This window comes from Chenopodium quinoa, unplaced genomic scaffold (genome assembly GCF_001683475.1).
Source record: "Chenopodium quinoa cultivar QQ74 unplaced genomic scaffold, ASM168347v1, whole genome shotgun sequence".
In the NCBI taxonomy this organism is placed as follows: domain Eukaryota; kingdom Viridiplantae; phylum Streptophyta; class Magnoliopsida; order Caryophyllales; family Amaranthaceae; genus Chenopodium; species Chenopodium quinoa.
The window spans coordinates 4,832,184-4,849,602 of record NW_018743574.1 but is presented as its reverse complement, the minus strand read 5'-3'; the positions used below and the strand labels follow the sequence as shown (position 1 = coordinate 4,849,602).

The following is a 17,419-nucleotide window of genomic DNA, read 5'->3' as shown; positions in this document are numbered from 1 at the left end:
TATAAATGTTCGTGGTCGGCTTGAATTAATAAAACCGGTTTAAGTTGTAAATCGGTAAATTGGCCGTTTAAAGGCAAATTGAATGGTTTCACCCACTAAATGGTCTACCAGATGGTATTAGGGATTATGGTAAAAATTTCGGCAATTTTTATTTCTGGGCAAAAAAAAAATAAAAAAAATTCCAAAATTGAAGGTTAATATCCATGCTTTTTGCAAAATTTTGAAGGTTTCAGGGCACGGTGTCGAAAAGTCTTGAAATTCTAGGGAATATATCTTGGTGTTATATAATGCCATTTGGAACCATATATGATTATTATATGTTGTCATAAGTGTTCGTGGTAGGCTTGAGTTAATGAAATTCGTGTAATTTGTAAATCGGTAAATTTGTCGTTTAAAAGCAAATTGGATGGTTCTACTCACCCAATGGGACTCCGGAGGGTAACAGGAACCATTATAAAAATTTCATCAATTTTTATTTTCGGACGAAAAAAAGTCAAAAAATTCAAAAATTGAAGGCTAATATCCACGTTTTTTGAGAAAATTTGGAGGTTTCGCCCCGATATCGAAAAGGCTTAAGATTTTAGGAGATACATCTCGGGATCATATAATGCCGTTTGGAACCATATATGAACATTATATGTTGTCATAAATGTTCGTGATAGGCTTGAATTAATGAAATCAGTGCAAGTTCTAAATAGTTAAATTGGACGTTTAAAGGCAAATTGGATGGTTCCACCTACCCAATTGGACTCGGGAGGGTTTTATAGACCATGGTAAACATTTAGGCAATTTTTATTTCTGGGCGATAAAAAGTAAAAAAAAAATAAAAATTGAAGGCGAATATATCCACGCTTTTTGAGAAATTTTGGAGTCTTCGGGGTCCGGTGTCTAAAAGTCTTGAAATTCTAGGGAATACATCTCGTGGTCATATAATGTCGTTAGGAACCTTATATGATTATTTTTTGTTGTCATGAATGTTCTTGGTGGATTGAGTTAATGAAATCAGTGCAAGTTGTAAACCGGTAAATTGATGGTTTAAAAAAGAATTTGATAGTTTCACCCACCCAATTGGACTCCCGGGGTGTATAAGGGACCATGGTAAAAATTTCGACAATTTTTATTTCTGTGTTAAAAAAAGTCAAAAAAATTCCAAAATTGAAGGCTAATATCCATGTTTTTTTAGAAATTTCGAAGGTTTAGGGGTCTGGTGTCGAAAAGAAATGAGATTTAAAGGGATACATCTCGAGGTCATATAATTCCGTTAAGAACCAAAAATGATCATTATATGTTGTCATAAATGTTCGTGGTAGGCTTGAGTTAATGAAATCGATGCAAGTTGTAAACCGGTAAATTCGCTGTTTAAAGGCAAATTAGATGGTTCTGCCCACCCAATTGGACTCTCGGAGGGTATTAGGGTCCATGGTAAACATTTATGCAATTTTTATTTCTGGGCAAAAAAAGTCAAAATATTACAAAAATGAAGGCTAATATCCACGATTTTTTGAGAAATTTTAGAGGTTTTAGGGCCCGGTGTCGAAAAAGCTTGAGATTTTAGGGGATGTATCTTGAGGTCATATAATGTTGTTTGGAACCATATATGAACATTATATGTTTTTATAAATGTTCGTTGTAGGCTTGAATTAATGAAATCGGTGTAAGTTGTAAATCGGTAAATTGGCCGTTTAAAGGCAAATTGGATGGTTCCTCCTAGCCAATTGGTCTCCCATAGGGTATTAGGGACCATGGTAAACATTTCGGCAATTTTTATTTTCGGGCAAAAACAAGTCAAAAAATTCCAAAATTGAAGGCTAATATCCACACTTTTTGAGAATTTTTGGAGGTTTCGGGGCCCGGTTTCAAAAAGTCTTGAAATTCTAGGGAATATATATCTCGGGGTTATATAATGTTGTTTGGAACCATATATGATCATAATTTTTTGTTATAAATGTTCGTGGTAGGTTTGAGTTAATGAAGTCGGTGTAAATTGCAAATCGTGAAATTGATCATTTAAAGGCAAATCAAATGGTTCCACCCACCAAATTGGACTCTCGTAGGATATTAGGGACCATGGTAAACATTTCAGCAAATCCACGCTTTTTGAGAAATTTGAGATGTTTTGAGGCCCGGTGTCGAAAAGTTTTGAGATTTTAGAGGATAATCTCGGGGCTATATAATACCGATTGGAACCATATGATCATTATATGTTGTCATAAATGTTCGTAGTAATCTTAAGTTAATTCAATCGTAGCAAATTGAATGGTTCCACCCCCCAATTAGTCTCTGAGAGGGTATAAGGGACCATGGTAAACATTTCGCCAATTTTTATTTTCGGGCGAAAAAAAAGTAAAAAATTTCCAAAATTGAAGGCTAATATCCACGCTTTTTGAGAAATTCGGTGCCTGTTGTAAAAAAAGCCTTTATATTTTAGGGGATACATCTCGGGGTCATATAATGCCGTTTGTAACAATATATGATCATTATATGTTGTCATAAATGTTTGTGGTAGGTTTTAGTTAATGAAATCGGCGCAAGTTGTAAACCGGTATATTGGTCGTTTAAAGGCAAATTGGATGGTTCCACCCACCCGATTGGACTCATGAAAGGTGTAAGAGACCATGCTAAACATTGGGCAATTTTTATTTCCATTTTTATTTTCGGGCGAAAAAAAGTCAAAAAATTCAAAAATTGAAGGCTATATCTAAGCATTTTGAGATTTTTTGGAGTCTTCGGGGCACAATGTTGAAAAGTCTTGAAATTCTAGGGAATACATCTTGGGGTCATATAATGTCGTTTGGAACCATATATGATCATTATTTGTTGTCATAAATGTTCGTGGTAGGCTTGAATTAATGAAATCGGTGTTAGTTGTAAACCGGTAAATTGGTCGTTTAAAGGCAAATTGGATGGTTCCACGCACCTAATTGGACTCCCTAAGGGTATTTGAGACCATGGTAAACATTTCGGCAATTTTTTTACAGGCGAAAAAAAGTCAAAACATTCAAAAATTGAAGGCTATATCCATGCTTTTTGAGAATTTTTGGAGTCTTCGAGGCACAATGTCGAAAGGTCTTGAAATTCTAGGGAATACATCTCGGGGTCATATAATGTCGTTTAGAACCATATATGATCATTATTTGTTGTCATAAATGTTCGTATTAGGCTTGAATTAATGAAATTGGTGTAAGTTGTAAACCGATAGATTGGTCATTTAAAGGCAAATTGAATGGTTCCACCCACCCAATTGGACTCTCTGAGGGTATTTGGGACCATGGTAAACATTTCAGCAATTTTTATATATGGGCATTAAAAAGTAAAAAAAAAAATCCAAAATTGAAGGCTAATATCCACGCTTTTTGAAATTTTTTTAATGTTTCGGGACCCGGTGTCAAAAAGCATTGAGATTTTAGGGGATATATCTCGGGGTCATATAATGGCATTTGGATCCTTATATGATCATTTTATGTTGTCATAAAGTTCGTGGTAAGCTTGAGTTAATGAAATCGGTGCATGTTGTTAACAGGTAAATTGGTCGTTTAAAGGCAAATTGGATGGTTCCACCTAGCTAATTGGACTCCCGGAGGGTACTAGGGACCATGGTTAACATTTCGAAAATTTTTATTTCCGGGTGAAAAAAAGTCAAAAAATCCAAAATTAAAGGTTAATATCCACGATTTTTGAAAAATTTTGGAGGTTTTTGCCGGGTATACTCTGTTAGATAATCCTTAGGTCGCTAGTTCGACTCCGGCAGGTCGAATTTTTTCAATTAAATTCATGATACCTCCGTTTCTTTTTAGTTGACACGTATTCCTTTTTAGAAAGTTTTTTTTTTAATGGACACGTACTCCTTTTTAGGAATTTTTTTTTTTAGTTGACACATTTCCGTTTGGCGCAAGTTTTTTACCTTGTGTTTACAAGCTACTCCACTTGCTTCTTCATTCTCTCACTCTGTCACCTCTCCTCAATATATGTGCCTAAATCAAACGCGTTAACTAAATAGAAACGGAGAAAGTATTTTTTAGGAGGAATTGGTTTGTCTCAAGATTGTGAAGCGCAATTATGGCTATAACTAGGTTACTTATCCTATCCTAATGCCATCGTATCATACACATGTTTCATAGACTGTAATAAAACCCGATCAATTTATACGGAGTAGTATATAAGATTCGTACATACACAATTTTTGTGTATAAACACTATAATACTTATATAGGCACAAATCATATCTCTTCATTCTTCCATCAATGGAAAGATTGTACGATACATGATCCTCGTTCTGGCCTCCAACTCTCCAAGCTGCATTATTATTTCCTAATGCCGTTATTTTCAGAGTTTGGAACTGAATTAAAGAGAAATTTCTTCATGGTCTTGTATAGTACTTTGGGCTTCTCTATGTTGATTGCATGCCCTGCTTTCTCAACTATGACTAGTTCCGCGCTTTCACCTATATGCCTACACATATAGACACACCATAAGAGAGACCAAATAAGTAAATCAAACATGTTAATTAACATGACATGGGATGTACTAAAAATTTGACATTATTAATGCTACAAGATAATAATACGTACCTTTTTAATCTATGAGCAAGCTCTATTGGGAACACCTGATCGTGTTTCCCCCATATGATCAATGTGGTCTACACCAACACGAGTAACAATTACATAATCAGATTTTTGGACGAGTACAACTAACAATGAAAGATATACCGTTGTTCATTTGGTTACCTTATTAATCTTAGGAAGGTTAGCAAGTTTTCTATCCTTATGCAAGGCTTCTATCAATTGTTTCCTTTGCTCCCGGTTTTCTGTGCACATCACCTGATGAAACGTGCAAGGAAGTTTAGTTTAAGTTAGTTTCCAAGATTTACTCCAAACTCGAATGAAACAAGCTAAGTAAGGTCAAAGCTAGTAGAAAAACTCTGGCAATCTTCAAATTTGTATAACAAATGAAGAGAACTCATGTTTTGGGACAATAAAATCACTACTTCCTACACATATATCAACCAAAATGCACAAACTTTTTTACTTCTAGTCATCTTTTTTTTTCAAAAATAGCGAAATCTAAATAGACCATAAAGGGATTCACGCGTACAATGACCCCCGTTTCCCTTCCACTACCCTCCGCCAGTCCGCCCCCAATTCGTTTCCAAGGGCCTTGGGACCAAACTTGGACCCTAGCTTGGACGTGTGAACTCTTGAAATATCATGCTATATACTCGTAGAGTCGTAGTATATACTACCATGGGACTTATTGTCAAAAAAAATTAGGCAATTACTTGCCTTGCCCATATCTCACGTGGCACAGTCTACTGCAGAGTATCTTACAACCAATCAATAATATTTGGAAGACAATTCATTGACAAATTATTTATCAACAAGTTGCAATCCGATTCTCCAAAGTTTTCCCTTTCTTGAGTTGTGTGGTGAAGCTACCAATCTATAAAGAAATCATTACGGAATCATGTTGTGTTGGACACAATTGTCATGTAGCGTTAATTCATTTCACCTCTTTCTAAGAAAGAAACTGTATCACAATAATCGAATACACACATTTGCAGCCACCCACATGTAACACATCTAATCCTCCTTAGTCCTCACTAATAAACATGAAAAAGTAGCTAAAGGAGATCTATTTTTAATAAAGTAGATAAAAAAAATCCATCTTTTTACGAAAATAAAGATGTTAATAAAGAGTAACATATAAACATTTAATACGTTTTCTAAATTGATACTTTACTAAGAACGTTGGATAGGATCAATAAGAGTACTGTATAGGAAACAGAGGGGTATTCGTGTATGATCAATTTTCAAACAATAAATAAAATACAAGTGGAAAAAAGAAGAAATAAAAGAACTTACTTGAATAAAATCAGATAAGAAGCAATTAGGAATACGAGTTTGAGGCTTGTAAAAAGAAAGCTTCATCAATTCCTTCAATTTTTGAGGAGTTTGAGGCAACAAAATAGAGGCAGCATCATCAACACTTTTAACCTTAAACATCCCTTCATCCATATCTTTAGCTTCCAAACAAACACCCGAACAAACAAGCACCAACTTTTCAATAGCATCAGGAAACTGAGCAGCCATACTATACGCTACAAACCCACCATAACTAACCCCACAAACACTCATTTTTTTCACTCCTAAGCCCTCCATCATCTTCATCACACACTGAGCTTGAAACGACTCGGTCCGGTCGGACCGAGTCGTGTAAGACTCACCAAAGAAGACTAGATCAGGGACATACACATTAAATTTTGGGATTAATGGAGATATAAAGTAATCCCATTGCCACATAGCATTAGCACCTAAACCATGTAACAAAACAAGGTTTGATTTGTTTTGTTTGTGCTTTCTTGGTGCCCAACAATGCATTGTTGTACCTTCTCCTAGATCTTTTGTTGTCGATTTTAATCCCGCGTTTTCGAATGAATATTTGTAGCATGTGTCTCTTGATGATGTGAAGCTAAAACACTTTGCCATTTTTTTTTTTTTTTTTTTTTTGGAATGCAGGATTATTGATTCAAATTAATATTAACCAACAGGTTAATTGTTACTAGCTAATTGATGATATAAAGGAAAGGAGAGATTTATTATTAGAGAATATTTTGGAAAGGTTGATAATTTTGATCACATAAGGTAAAGTTGGAAAGTTTGGAGCAAGTAAAGAATGTAATAAATTTATTACTTGGTGATGAGAATCACGTTTAGAGAGAGGAAGGTAGAGGCGTTTGAGCAAGAGGAGAGAGAAATGGGAAAACATACCAATTACCAAGAAATCTTGGGCTTTATAATTGACCAATTATAACACGACATATATGTCCTTTTTTATATTTAGAAAATTAGAATTAAACTATGTGCCGTCATTTTAAAAAGGCAAAAGCTAACGAATGTTATGGGACGTTGAATAAGCTAGCTAAAATTATAAAGATTAAAGTAAAATAAACATTGATTACATCGATCGACGCGTGATTTTGTCATGCTTTCCCAAATTTATACCATTTTTGGTAGTATTTTAAATGCGTATCCAACGCCACGGAGGCGTTTGTTAGCAAGTTCCTTTTACACATACTCATTGTCTTTTAAGTTAGAGAAATTTTCATAATATCATAATCATTGTACATTAATACTTATAATGTCATAAATACTTGATAATATGCTCGTGAAAAATAAATTATAGAAAAAGACTTATGCCTAACAAGATAGGCAACTAATGCGGAGAAAATTGTAAATGTGTTTTTAATGAACCTATCTAGAATTAGCTTTTGGTTTAATGGAGACATGAAAAATATTGTATTCCTTTTAATTGTTTAACCGTTAGTATAGTCTCTAAATTTATTATATGTCGATAATTTCAAAGTAATGGCGGCTTGGGTTCAAATCTTGTCAACCATTATTTTTACTTTTTAGTGAGTTTATAAGAATGTTAAATTGAGTTGAATTATGAAGTATCTGATACAATAGTTTTTGCTTCACCTATTGTATAAAAGGAAAGTGATTGTCAATTATATTCATGAGATTAGAAAAAAAAAATCTATAATTGGAAGTATGCAAGTTAAATGAATATAATCTCAATGATTCACTTTTATAGTACATGAATCAAAAGATACTTAAAATAATTTCATATTTAAGATAATTATGCATATATCTGTACATATAAAACAACACTCCGTAATATTTTAGATACTCATAATATCGAAGATACTGGAATATAAGTATATAGCTATATATATCTTTATTAAATTAAAGAAATACTATAATTTTGGTAAACAAAAACAGTGCAAAGGCCATGAAGCTTGCCAACATGCCAAAATGGTAAATTTTTACTAATTTTTACAATAACAAAGTTATGGAATGAAAACGACCAAATATTGACTAATACTTGGACTTGTTAAGATTATATTATTGTAAGATTTGTAGCAATATAGTTATATAGATACACTTGTAAAAGTTTAAGATATTTATTCTTCTATTATTGCTAGCATGGGACCCAGTTAAAGTGAGCAGTTGGGAGGGCCAACTACCACATAAAAATTAAAATTAATAAAGGAGTTTAGGACACCTAACAACTTAACTGGTTGTAACTTGTAAGTGGTGAACTAATTGAAGTTCACGTAATTGAGGCCCAAAAGTGCGAAAAAGTCTAGTTGAACTGGGCCATGGTCTTATTATGGTATGATCTTGTACCAGCCCATTTGATTAAGTCCAATATGCAATATGGTTCAGTCCAGTAACAAAAAAAGGTTCCTACTAAAAAAAGTCATTTCTTTCAGCTAAAATGTAGCATTTGATTAAGTCCAATATGCAATATGGTCTTTTTCTCCAAAAACCATGCATTGTGTATGGAGTAAGCTTTAGGGAGATTAGTTGGGAAGCATAGCAATTTTACAATCTACTAATCTATTGCTAGCACAATTCTTGTACTCCTAATGATGTGTTTATCTCTGTTCGTCTTAGCGGAAAATTTAATGTATATAATCGGTATGTATTGTAACGAGTGTCATACATCACTGTTCATAACTAGTTAAATTAAAACTTTTAGGCTTGACTTGTAGAAAGGAGATCACATTTAAACCAAGAAGTTGAAGCTTCAATCCCACTAGGGGTAATTTGAGAGAGGGGATTTCCTTATATTTTCCCCACTCTCTCAAATTGTCTAGCCCAGGTTAACCTAGGTCGAGTTAGCTCGTAAAAGATTTTGGCTTAAGACCCTTGTTCATTCCATTAAAAAAATTTATTGAAAAAAAGGTCATATTTAAAAGGGGCGTGGTGATGCTAGTGATATATTTCTTAAAATACCGAGTGGTTACAATTTACAAATGTATTAATTTTGTGATTTACATATGATGATGGTGAATTGGTGAATAGTGATGATACTACAGGATCTAATACAGATAGTACAATACTTGCTTTCCATATTAATCACTTTAGATGAAAATAATGAACAATCTAATTTTAAAAAAATAGTACTCGTACGGAGTAGTAATTAATTATGTAGGCGGTGGCCATGCATTTTGTAATTTGTATCGTTGACTAATCTCTCTAATATTTGTGGATGGACTATAGACAATGGTGGTCTCTTGCCTATCTTTAGGCATGCTGGCCACACAACACTCATCAATATTAGAGAGTGTCAATTAGTCAATTTTTGACTGCTTTTTAAAAATTTTGAGCATTAATCATTGATTATACAAGTAATTTTGCTTGCTTTTTTGGTTTTTCTGATCCTTTTTTAAACGGAATAATTTTGCTTGTTGAAGTCATTTGTCAATTGTCATGGCAAGTTAGCTAAAGATTTTTTTTCATCTTACACGTAATACAACTGGATCAAAGATGTACCAATATGTTATTATTTTTGTTAATATGATGATTATGTAGCCAGATACAAATAACAATCTTTGCAAGTTAGCAGCGTGCTTTATAGGTTAAGATTTTATATTCACCTAATTGAATAGCTAATAAGTTGATACATAATCACAAGTTTAGATGAAAGATAAGTTTAAATTAATTAAGATATTTATGTTAAAATAAGCTGAGAATTTTAGATGGACGGAGATAAATCCAATACAATAACATAATATAATAGACATAATAAATATGAGCCAGCCTAGGTTAATAATTGTGCTAAACCTGGCCTATTAAGCACAGGTCATTTTCGTCTTTTCGCCTTAAAAAGTAAGGGTGAAAATGTCCATCCCCAATTTGAGAGATAACTGCTGTTAAGTTGCCGTTTTCTTCTATTCCTTAACCCTGGTTAGTTGCTGTCACTCCTACCCAAAGTTGTCTGGTGCTTCTTCTTCTTCAACTTGACTGGTTGTTCTTCACTCCCCATTTTTTTTTGTTCTTCCATCAAGCCAGAACTTGAATTCTTGGGTGATGTCGTTTCGTCGATCTTGAACTCAGATCGATTTTCTTTTGGGTTCAATTCTCCGGTGTTCATAAGGTAGGCGTTCAATTGGAACATGTTTGCGATTTAATTTGACTATCATCTTCTTCTTCGAGCTCCATTAATGTCGGACACCAAACCTCAACACCATTTTCGGCGGCTTCGTCGCCAAATCCAACGAAAACCCTAAGTAAAAATATAGAAATTAAGGGTATGGTTAATCCTAAAGGGAAGGTGTTTTCGTTTGCTTGTTTGATTTCCCCCCTCCTATTGGTATTCACCATTTTCGTTTGTTTGTTTGTTCTGTGTTTGGCTCATGGCCTTTTCTGATTCTCTCTCTATGTACTGCTGAAGTGACTTTCAATTCAAGGAGTGCGTGGTAAAAGCTTAACTCAAGTGTAATTACCGTGGTTAGCAGTGAGCTTTTACCGTGGTCACTCCTAACGTTTCAAACAAACTTGTCGTTAGCTTGTTTGTATTAGGACAGGTCATTTGTCAGGTGCTGCAGTAAGGGGAAAGTATTTATTTAATGCCTGTACACGAATTCCAAGCCCATTTAATTACATAATTGTCATGTGCTAAACTTGGTTCGTTTAGCACGGTTATAAACTTGTATTTTTCTCGATAAATATTACTCAAATCCACTGTCTGATTCACCTCCCGAAAACCATGAATGAGGGACAACTTGTCTTTGTAAAATTTCCCCACTTAAAATTGAGCACCGTAACTCCGTAACACAAAAGTCACACCTTACTACTCGCCCATCACACGCTCTCTCTCCTTTGCCGAAGACTAACCGCGAGAGTGAGAGTGGAAAGCGCAATAATTACAAAGTGTTGCCTAATCCCATTTTAACAGCACTCTAATAATATAATTACAGACAATATCATACGCCCTAATCTTGTTTTGCAGAAAACATTTGCCAGTCAGACATCAGAAAGAAGCAGAACATTCTCTTCTTCTTCCCACCCTCCATCCCAAATCAAAAAAATCGGATCTTTTTTAATTTCTCTTTCTTTTGGGTCAAAAACAAATCAACCCTCTACTTTACCAGTCCAACAGACATAGTTCATCTTCTCTGTACTCCGGTAATTACTAATTAATTTCTCTTTTTTTTTTTTTTTTTTTTTTTTTTTTTTTTTTTTTTTTGAAGATGTCTACTTAATTTCTTATGCTTAATTAATAAATTTGGTACACAATTTTCCAGCTATTCTTTATATGATCTCAACTTGTGTTTAATTTGATTTGTGGTAAGCGGTTTCAAACTTGAAGTGGTTACTAGTGGGGTTTCTGGGAAATGTTTGTTTTTGTGCTTTAAATTCTGATGTTTTAGTTGGAAATTTAAATTGATTAATTGTTTATTACCCAGGAAGTTTTGATTTGGATCAAAGCATCTTGAATTAAAATAATTGGTTCGAGTTAGTTGTGTGATTGGTGCTACAAAGATGTAACTTTGACGGATGTATAATTTTGGGAGGCCAATTTTTTGTGTCAATTGGAAATCAAGTTTGGTGGGTCAAAGATGCGGGAATTTCGTCAATGGTGGGTGAAGCCTTGTTAGTTGAAAACTTTACTTAGACTGTTTGTTGAGTGATTTGACATTAACTGGGGATAAATTCTTGAATCTTAAACTTTTGGTAGCTATATTAAACTTGGGTAATCGAGTTTATAAGAGAGTGATAGAGATTGATGAAAGAAGTTATTTTGAGGAGAATCGAGGCAAAAATGCGAAAATTCTGAAAAAAAAAAGAGTGAAACTGAAATCTACTAGATGAGTAGATGAGGAATGTAGCCATATGTTAAATTTGTTTGCTCCTGGTTAATAAATGAATCCACCAATTATCTTCGGCACTGGATCTTTGTAACGATTTGATTTAGTATTGCCACAGGAATGCTGTTCCATGGGATACTTGTGTGATTGACTTTTAGAGGATTAGTAGCTGGAGCTGGTGGCATCGGTGATGGAGCTCCTTTTAGCTGTTCTGGCCTTCATTTGTTTGCTTCCTTGCAGTTTGGCCGATTTTCAAGGTATTAGCCTCTTGACTGTTACTCCAATTGAATACTATCTATTGTTGAGGCATTGGGGGTAGATTTGATTCTGATATTGTAATTAGTGCAGTCAGCCAGCCAGTATGTTGCGTAGCATTCTTAATTTTGTGATTAATCAAATGTTGATCGTTACTGATGCTATTCTCTGTTTTAAGGCGAGGCGCTTTTTGCAGTGAAGCAATCATTGCATGCTTCAGACAATCAGTTGCGTGATTGGAACCCCAATATGGTTAATCCTTGCACTTGGTCAAATGTTATGTGTGACCCTAGTAACAATGTTATTTCTGTGTAAGTGCTTTTGATGCATCGTCTACATTATTACCCTATGCATGCACGTGGATCATAATAGAAGACTCATTTTGTTATTTGGTCACAGGACATTGTCTTCCATGGGATTATCTGGATCATTGTCACCTAAAGTCGGCACTCTGAAGACTCTTTCAACTCTGTAGGTTTAACTTTTCATTATGTTGTTTTCTGTACTACCCACTGACGAGGCTTTTGTTTTATAGAAGCTATATCTCATATATCTGTACATTTGTGATTGTTTTCTTGTTAGAAAATTTCTAAACTGACACTAATTATTGATTCTTGTTCCCTTCAAAAAATAATATGTAATCTTGTTGTATAACTTATGTCTGTTCATTTAGTAGGGAAAAAATTTTCAAACTTATGTTCACCTGTTTAGTTTTACTTATAAGATAATAATTTAAGTATCTTATGCGCTATGACTGCATGCGAATCATCAGTTCAAATGTCATCTTCAGACTTAGGGAGTGGTGATTGGAAATTTTAAAATATATCTAGGATTTGTTTTATTTTAGAAGTTCTGGATTTGAGATCAAATTTGAAAGCATTGACCATATCGTTTTCTAATGTTCAATTTATATTTCTTAGCATTTAAGCTACCTGTTTGCTTTCCATGGTAACTTAGATACATTGACTATGCAGGTCTCTGCAAGGGAATGCTATTACTGGCAAAATTCCTAAGGAACTTGGAAATCTGTCAAGTCTAACAAGCCTGGATTTAGAGAATAATCATTTGACTGGTGAAATACCATCCTCCCTCGGTAATCTTAAAAATCTTAAATATTTGTGAGTAGTACCATCTTTGCTGTTTTGTCTTGAGATAATGCTACATCTGTATTGAATATGATGAATTTGCTTTATCCTTTTTTTTAATTATCTTTCTTGATGCAGGACTTTGAGCTATAACAACCTCTCTGGGACTATCCCTGACTCGCTGGCTTCCCTTGATAACTTAATTAGCCTGTATGTGGAAATATTTTAATATTTTGTAGTATTAATACCGATTTATATTCTCATTTCAACCCCTTCCCAATTTTGTTGGGACTTGGAATAAAAGATATGAGTTTGAGTTATTGCTAGAATCTCTCTGTAGCTACCTTTTGTGTCTGACAAACCCGTAAATGTTGTTACAGCCAGCTCTCGTCAAATCAACTCACTGGCCCAATTCCTCAGAAGCTCTTTCTAATATCTCAATACAAGTATGATCTCTAATTCTCTCTTTTGATTGAATGACTGGATATTTTTTTACATGTTCACTGTTTGAGTAATGCGGCAAAAGCACTAATAATACACAATAAGGAATGGATGGATAAGCAGCATAGATGTATGCTCTTTTATACTTAACATCTTTTGTTTCCCTGATTGCAGTTTCTCAGGGAATCAATTGAGCTGTGGTAGAGATCTTCGCCATCCTTGTGTAGCTGAAGCTAATAGTGGAGGTATAATGGTTCTTGTGCATTTGGTGTGATTTGATGATTGTGTGTTTGTATTTATGTATTTCCAAGTTGCCGACTCTTGATTTATAGTTATGAAGCTATTGCTTTGAACTGATAATGTTTTGTGTTGACAGGTTCTTCAAATAAAACAAAAGTTGGAGTTATAGTTGGAGTAGTTGTAGGGCTAATTGGTATAATACTGGTTGGCTGTGTGCTGTTTTTCATATGCAAGAGCAGAATTACAAGATACAGGCGTGAAATCTATGTTGATGTTGCAGGTTTCATAATCTTCCTTTAAGTTGCTCAATTTATTTTTTCATAAGGTTTCTATAAAAGGTGTGTCAATCTGTTATCTTATAGTTAAATTATTTTAAAGTATTACTATGCATATTTGACATCTGCCAACCTTATCTTCAGTCTGATTGGTATTGAGTGGTAGTTGTTGTATACTCATACATCTTCCACATAGATATACATAGGTTTCAACCTCTCACGAACATAGATATCAACCAAGCGAATAAGCGATCACATAGATATGGAAATAAGGATCTTATTAGAACCACTCCTTTAGTGAGAATTGAGAACCTATCATAACCATTAGATTTGTAAAAGAAAAGTTAGGATTTCCTAGTTATTAATTTCTACTTTGTTAGATACAGTTGGTTAGTTTTACACTAAGAAGGTTATTTTTAATTGAGGATTGTGTGATGAGTTTTAATCTATAGCTTGAATATTATTCTCTAAAGTTTAAAGAGCCATGTGTATGAAAAGTTTGAATATGTCTGTGTTTTATATCTGAAGCCTCATAATGCATAACGATGCAGATTATTAATGTGTATGGCAGTAGAACTGATGCGCTCAGAGAACCTAATTATTTTTTTGTGTTTGTGATTATATTCAGGTGAAGTTGATCGTACAATTGCATTTGGGCAGCTGAAACGATTCGCTTATAGGGAGCTGCAGATAGCAACAGACAATTTCTGTGAGAAAAATGTTCTCGGTCAAGGAGGTTTTGGCAAGGTTTACAAAGGTGTGCTAGGAGACAACACAAAGGTTGCAGTGAAACGATTAACCGACTATGAGAGCCCTGGAGGAGATGCAGCTTTTCAGCGTGAAGTTGAGATGATAAGTGTTGCTGTACATAGGAATCTATTACGTTTAATAGGGTTCTGCACTACACCAACAGAGAGACTATTGGTGTATCCATTCATGCAAAACCTGAGTGTAGCTTATCGTTTGCGGGGTAATATTCCCTTCCTTTGTGATATAACTATATAAGTGGTACTTTTTCAACTCCTAATTAAACTTTGAGTCAAAGAAACTTGGACACCTTCAGTAACAAATTCACCTCTATCCCCCCTGCCCTCTCTTTCTGTTCTTTCATTCTTTATTCTTTTTTTTTTCTTTAATGTGTATTATATTTCATTTTTTGGGGTTGTTGGAGGGGGAGGGATGGTTGGCATGATTAATTTTAAGTTTCACTTATCTTCTTAAAGTAATTCCACTATTAACTTGTTTTAAAGTTATCCCAAGTTTTACTGGAACAATTGTAAGAATAGTGCCAAGTATATCTGCCCAGTTTGGTGCATAGTATCCTGGAAAAACAAATTTTGAACTATTTTTAGAGGTACCTCCAACCCTGAGATTATTCTTTGAAACTTAGCTGCAGCTCCCTATGCATTATTCTAATAATATTGATAGCTTTTGTATACTATTTGTAAATCATCGATATACCAGTAGGGTTAGAAGTTACGGAGTAGAAGTCATGAGTGTTAATTTATTCGACTAATCCTGCTGGTCTTATTTTCCATATTGGAGCTACTTTCAATTGCTGTACAAGATTACACTGAAATGACCTACTAAAAATGTTATCTCTTGCCTTGATAACAGGATTAAAATAATGAATTTTCTGTATTTGTATGTTGTCTTAATGTGATATTTGTATATCTTGCACTGCTATATTTACGGTCTGTAACATGCTATTATCTGGCCTATTTTTCTACAGAGTTGAAACCTGGAGAGTCTATTGTAGATTGGCCTACGCGAAAACGAATAGCTTTGGGCACTGCACGTGGACTAGAGTATCTGCATGAACACTGCAACCCTAAGATCATCCATCGTGACGTAAAGGCTGCTAATGTATTGCTAGATGAAGACTTTGAAGCAGTAGTGGGTGATTTTGGTTTAGCAAAACTGGTAGATGTTAGGAAAACTAATGTGACCACTCAGGTGCGTGGGACAATGGGTCACATAGCACCTGAGTACTTGTCCACTGGGAAGTCCTCTGAGAGGACAGATGTCTTTGGTTATGGAATTATGCTACTAGAGCTTGTGACAGGTCAACGGGCCATCGATTTTTCACGATTGGAAGAAGAAGATGACGTCTTATTGCTTGATCATGTAAGTTTACTGAAACCATTTATCTCTTAGGTGCTGTCCTTTTATGTGGTTCATTTAATAGTATGTAGTTCATTTAATAGTATGAGTATTAACTATGTGTTGATTTACAATCTTAACATGAATTTTGGCATATATAATCATGACAACTATATTAATCCATCATTTGTACTTATTTTATCCTGCAAAGCTCACTGGCACCCTTGGCTGAGATCTTTACTAAATATCTTAAATCTATTTGGGATAGAAGGTTTGTCTATGTGATGATACTAGTGTATGTACTTTATTACCCTTCGATGAGGATCTCACATTGATCTTTCATGTGCTTTTGATTTCCTTTTCTTTTTCTCTTACTTTTTTTCTCTTTTTTTTTCTATGGATTTAGATTACTTAAATTTTAATTCTTGTGCTCTTGAATGATCACAGGTTAAGAAGTTGCAGAGAGAAAAAAGATTAGATGCAATTGTTGATAAAAATCTGAATAAGACATATGACATTCAAGAAGTGGAGATGATGATCCAAGTTGCATTGTTATGTACTCAAGCTTCACCAGAAGAACGCCCAGCAATGTCTGAGGTGGTGCGAATGCTTGAAGGAGAGGGGCTTGCTGCAAGATGGGAGGAATGGCAGACTGTGGAAGTCACTCGCAGGCAAGAACATGAAAGAATGCATAGAAGATTCGACTGGGGTGATGATTCTATTCATAATCAGGATGCTATTGAGTTGTCCGGTGGAAGATAGGGCTAATGATGAAGGTAGTTCTGGGTCCCTATTTTAGAATAATTAAAAATGCTTGCTTTGTCTTAACCTCCTTAATAGAAGTAGTTTAGCCTGCTCTATAGATTTTCTTCCTTGCCTTGTTGAAAGAAATTATGTGCAGATTTTGGAATTGTTACATTGGCATTCCTGATTTATATTCTACTGTGTGTATATAGCCAAAATAGCAACTCTTCTTCTTAGTAGCGTGTGAGATTCTCAGAGAAAACCTTGAGTGATGTAAGCTTTCATAATTCCAAAGCAACTGTTAGAAGGCTCTCTTGGGCAATACAATTATTGAATGGTTTCAGCTTTTGTTTATGCTTCAGTGATGCCTCCTTTCTGAAGGTTTGAGAAATGGAGCAATGATATAACACTTCTAGGGATCGGGCTTCTTAGTCCTTTCCCTGGGCAATTTCTTGATATAATTTCTATATGAAGCAGTATCCTAGGATTTTTCTGACTGAATAGGAGGCTAGTTTTGGGCATCAGAACCTCAGATTTTATATTTGCGATCCAATTTCCGTATAAACTAGGTTTGTCTCAAACAGATTGCTTACAATGATCAACACTTCCAGGGATCGTAG

At 34.6% G+C, this 17,419-nt stretch overlaps 2 protein-coding genes across 3 annotated transcripts; one reads left to right on the top strand and one right to left on the bottom strand.

Annotated features, from left to right (window-relative positions):
* Positions 1 to 4,110: 4,110 nt before the first annotated feature.
* On the bottom strand, positions 4,111 to 6,776 carry LOC110682225. The gene is made up of 4 exons (XM_021858495.1): positions 5,859 to 6,776; positions 4,725 to 4,817; positions 4,569 to 4,636; positions 4,111 to 4,449 (listed from the first exon to the last, which is right to left on the bottom strand). The coding sequence occupies exons 1-4, from the start codon at positions 6,480 to 6,482 to the stop codon at positions 4,302 to 4,304; spliced, it is 933 nt and encodes a 310-aa protein (XP_021714187.1). The 5' UTR covers positions 6,483 to 6,776; the 3' UTR covers positions 4,111 to 4,301.
* A 3,814-nt stretch (positions 6,777 to 10,590) lies between these two features.
* On the top strand, positions 10,591 to 17,160 carry LOC110682223 (probable LRR receptor-like serine/threonine-protein kinase At5g10290). 2 transcript variants are annotated; one of them, XM_021858494.1, is made up of 12 exons: positions 10,591 to 10,973; positions 11,764 to 11,913; positions 12,090 to 12,222; positions 12,311 to 12,382; positions 12,886 to 13,029; positions 13,135 to 13,206; positions 13,377 to 13,442; positions 13,612 to 13,682; positions 13,814 to 13,957; positions 14,581 to 14,922; positions 15,685 to 16,079; positions 16,503 to 17,160. In XM_021858494.1, the coding sequence occupies exons 2-12, from the start codon at positions 11,847 to 11,849 to the stop codon at positions 16,815 to 16,817; spliced, it is 1,821 nt and encodes a 606-aa protein (XP_021714186.1). In that variant the 5' UTR covers positions 10,591 to 10,973; positions 11,764 to 11,846; the 3' UTR covers positions 16,818 to 17,160. The 2 variants fall into 2 exon arrangements, with proteins under 2 accessions (XP_021714186.1, XP_021714185.1); XM_021858493.1 differs by having other exon boundaries at positions 10,592 to 10,973; positions 11,775 to 11,913.
* Positions 17,161 to 17,419: the final 259 nt, after the last annotated feature.

Bases quoted from the DNA above. Each gene is read 5' to 3' on its own strand.
- LOC110682225 (XM_021858495.1), bottom strand. From the start codon at position 6,482: ATGGCAAAGTGTTTTAGCTTCACATCATCAAGAGACACATGCTACAAA. The intron at 4,637-4,724 runs GTAACCAAATGA...GTGTTGGTGTAG, and splicing joins ACCTTCCTAAGATTAATAAG to ACCACATTGATCATATGGGG. The intron at 4,450-4,568 runs GTACGTATTATT...CTATATGTGTAG, and splicing joins CTTGCTCATAGATTAAAAAG to GCATATAGGTGAAAGCGCGG.
- LOC110682223 (XM_021858494.1), top strand. From the start codon at position 11,847: ATGGAGCTCCTTTTAGCTGTTCTGGCCTTCATTTGTTTGCTTCCTTGC. The intron at 13,207-13,376 runs GTATGTGGAAAT...ATGTTGTTACAG, and splicing joins CTTGATAACTTAATTAGCCT to CCAGCTCTCGTCAAATCAAC. The intron at 13,683-13,813 runs GTATAATGGTTC...TTGTGTTGACAG, and splicing joins AGCTGAAGCTAATAGTGGAG to GTTCTTCAAATAAAACAAAA.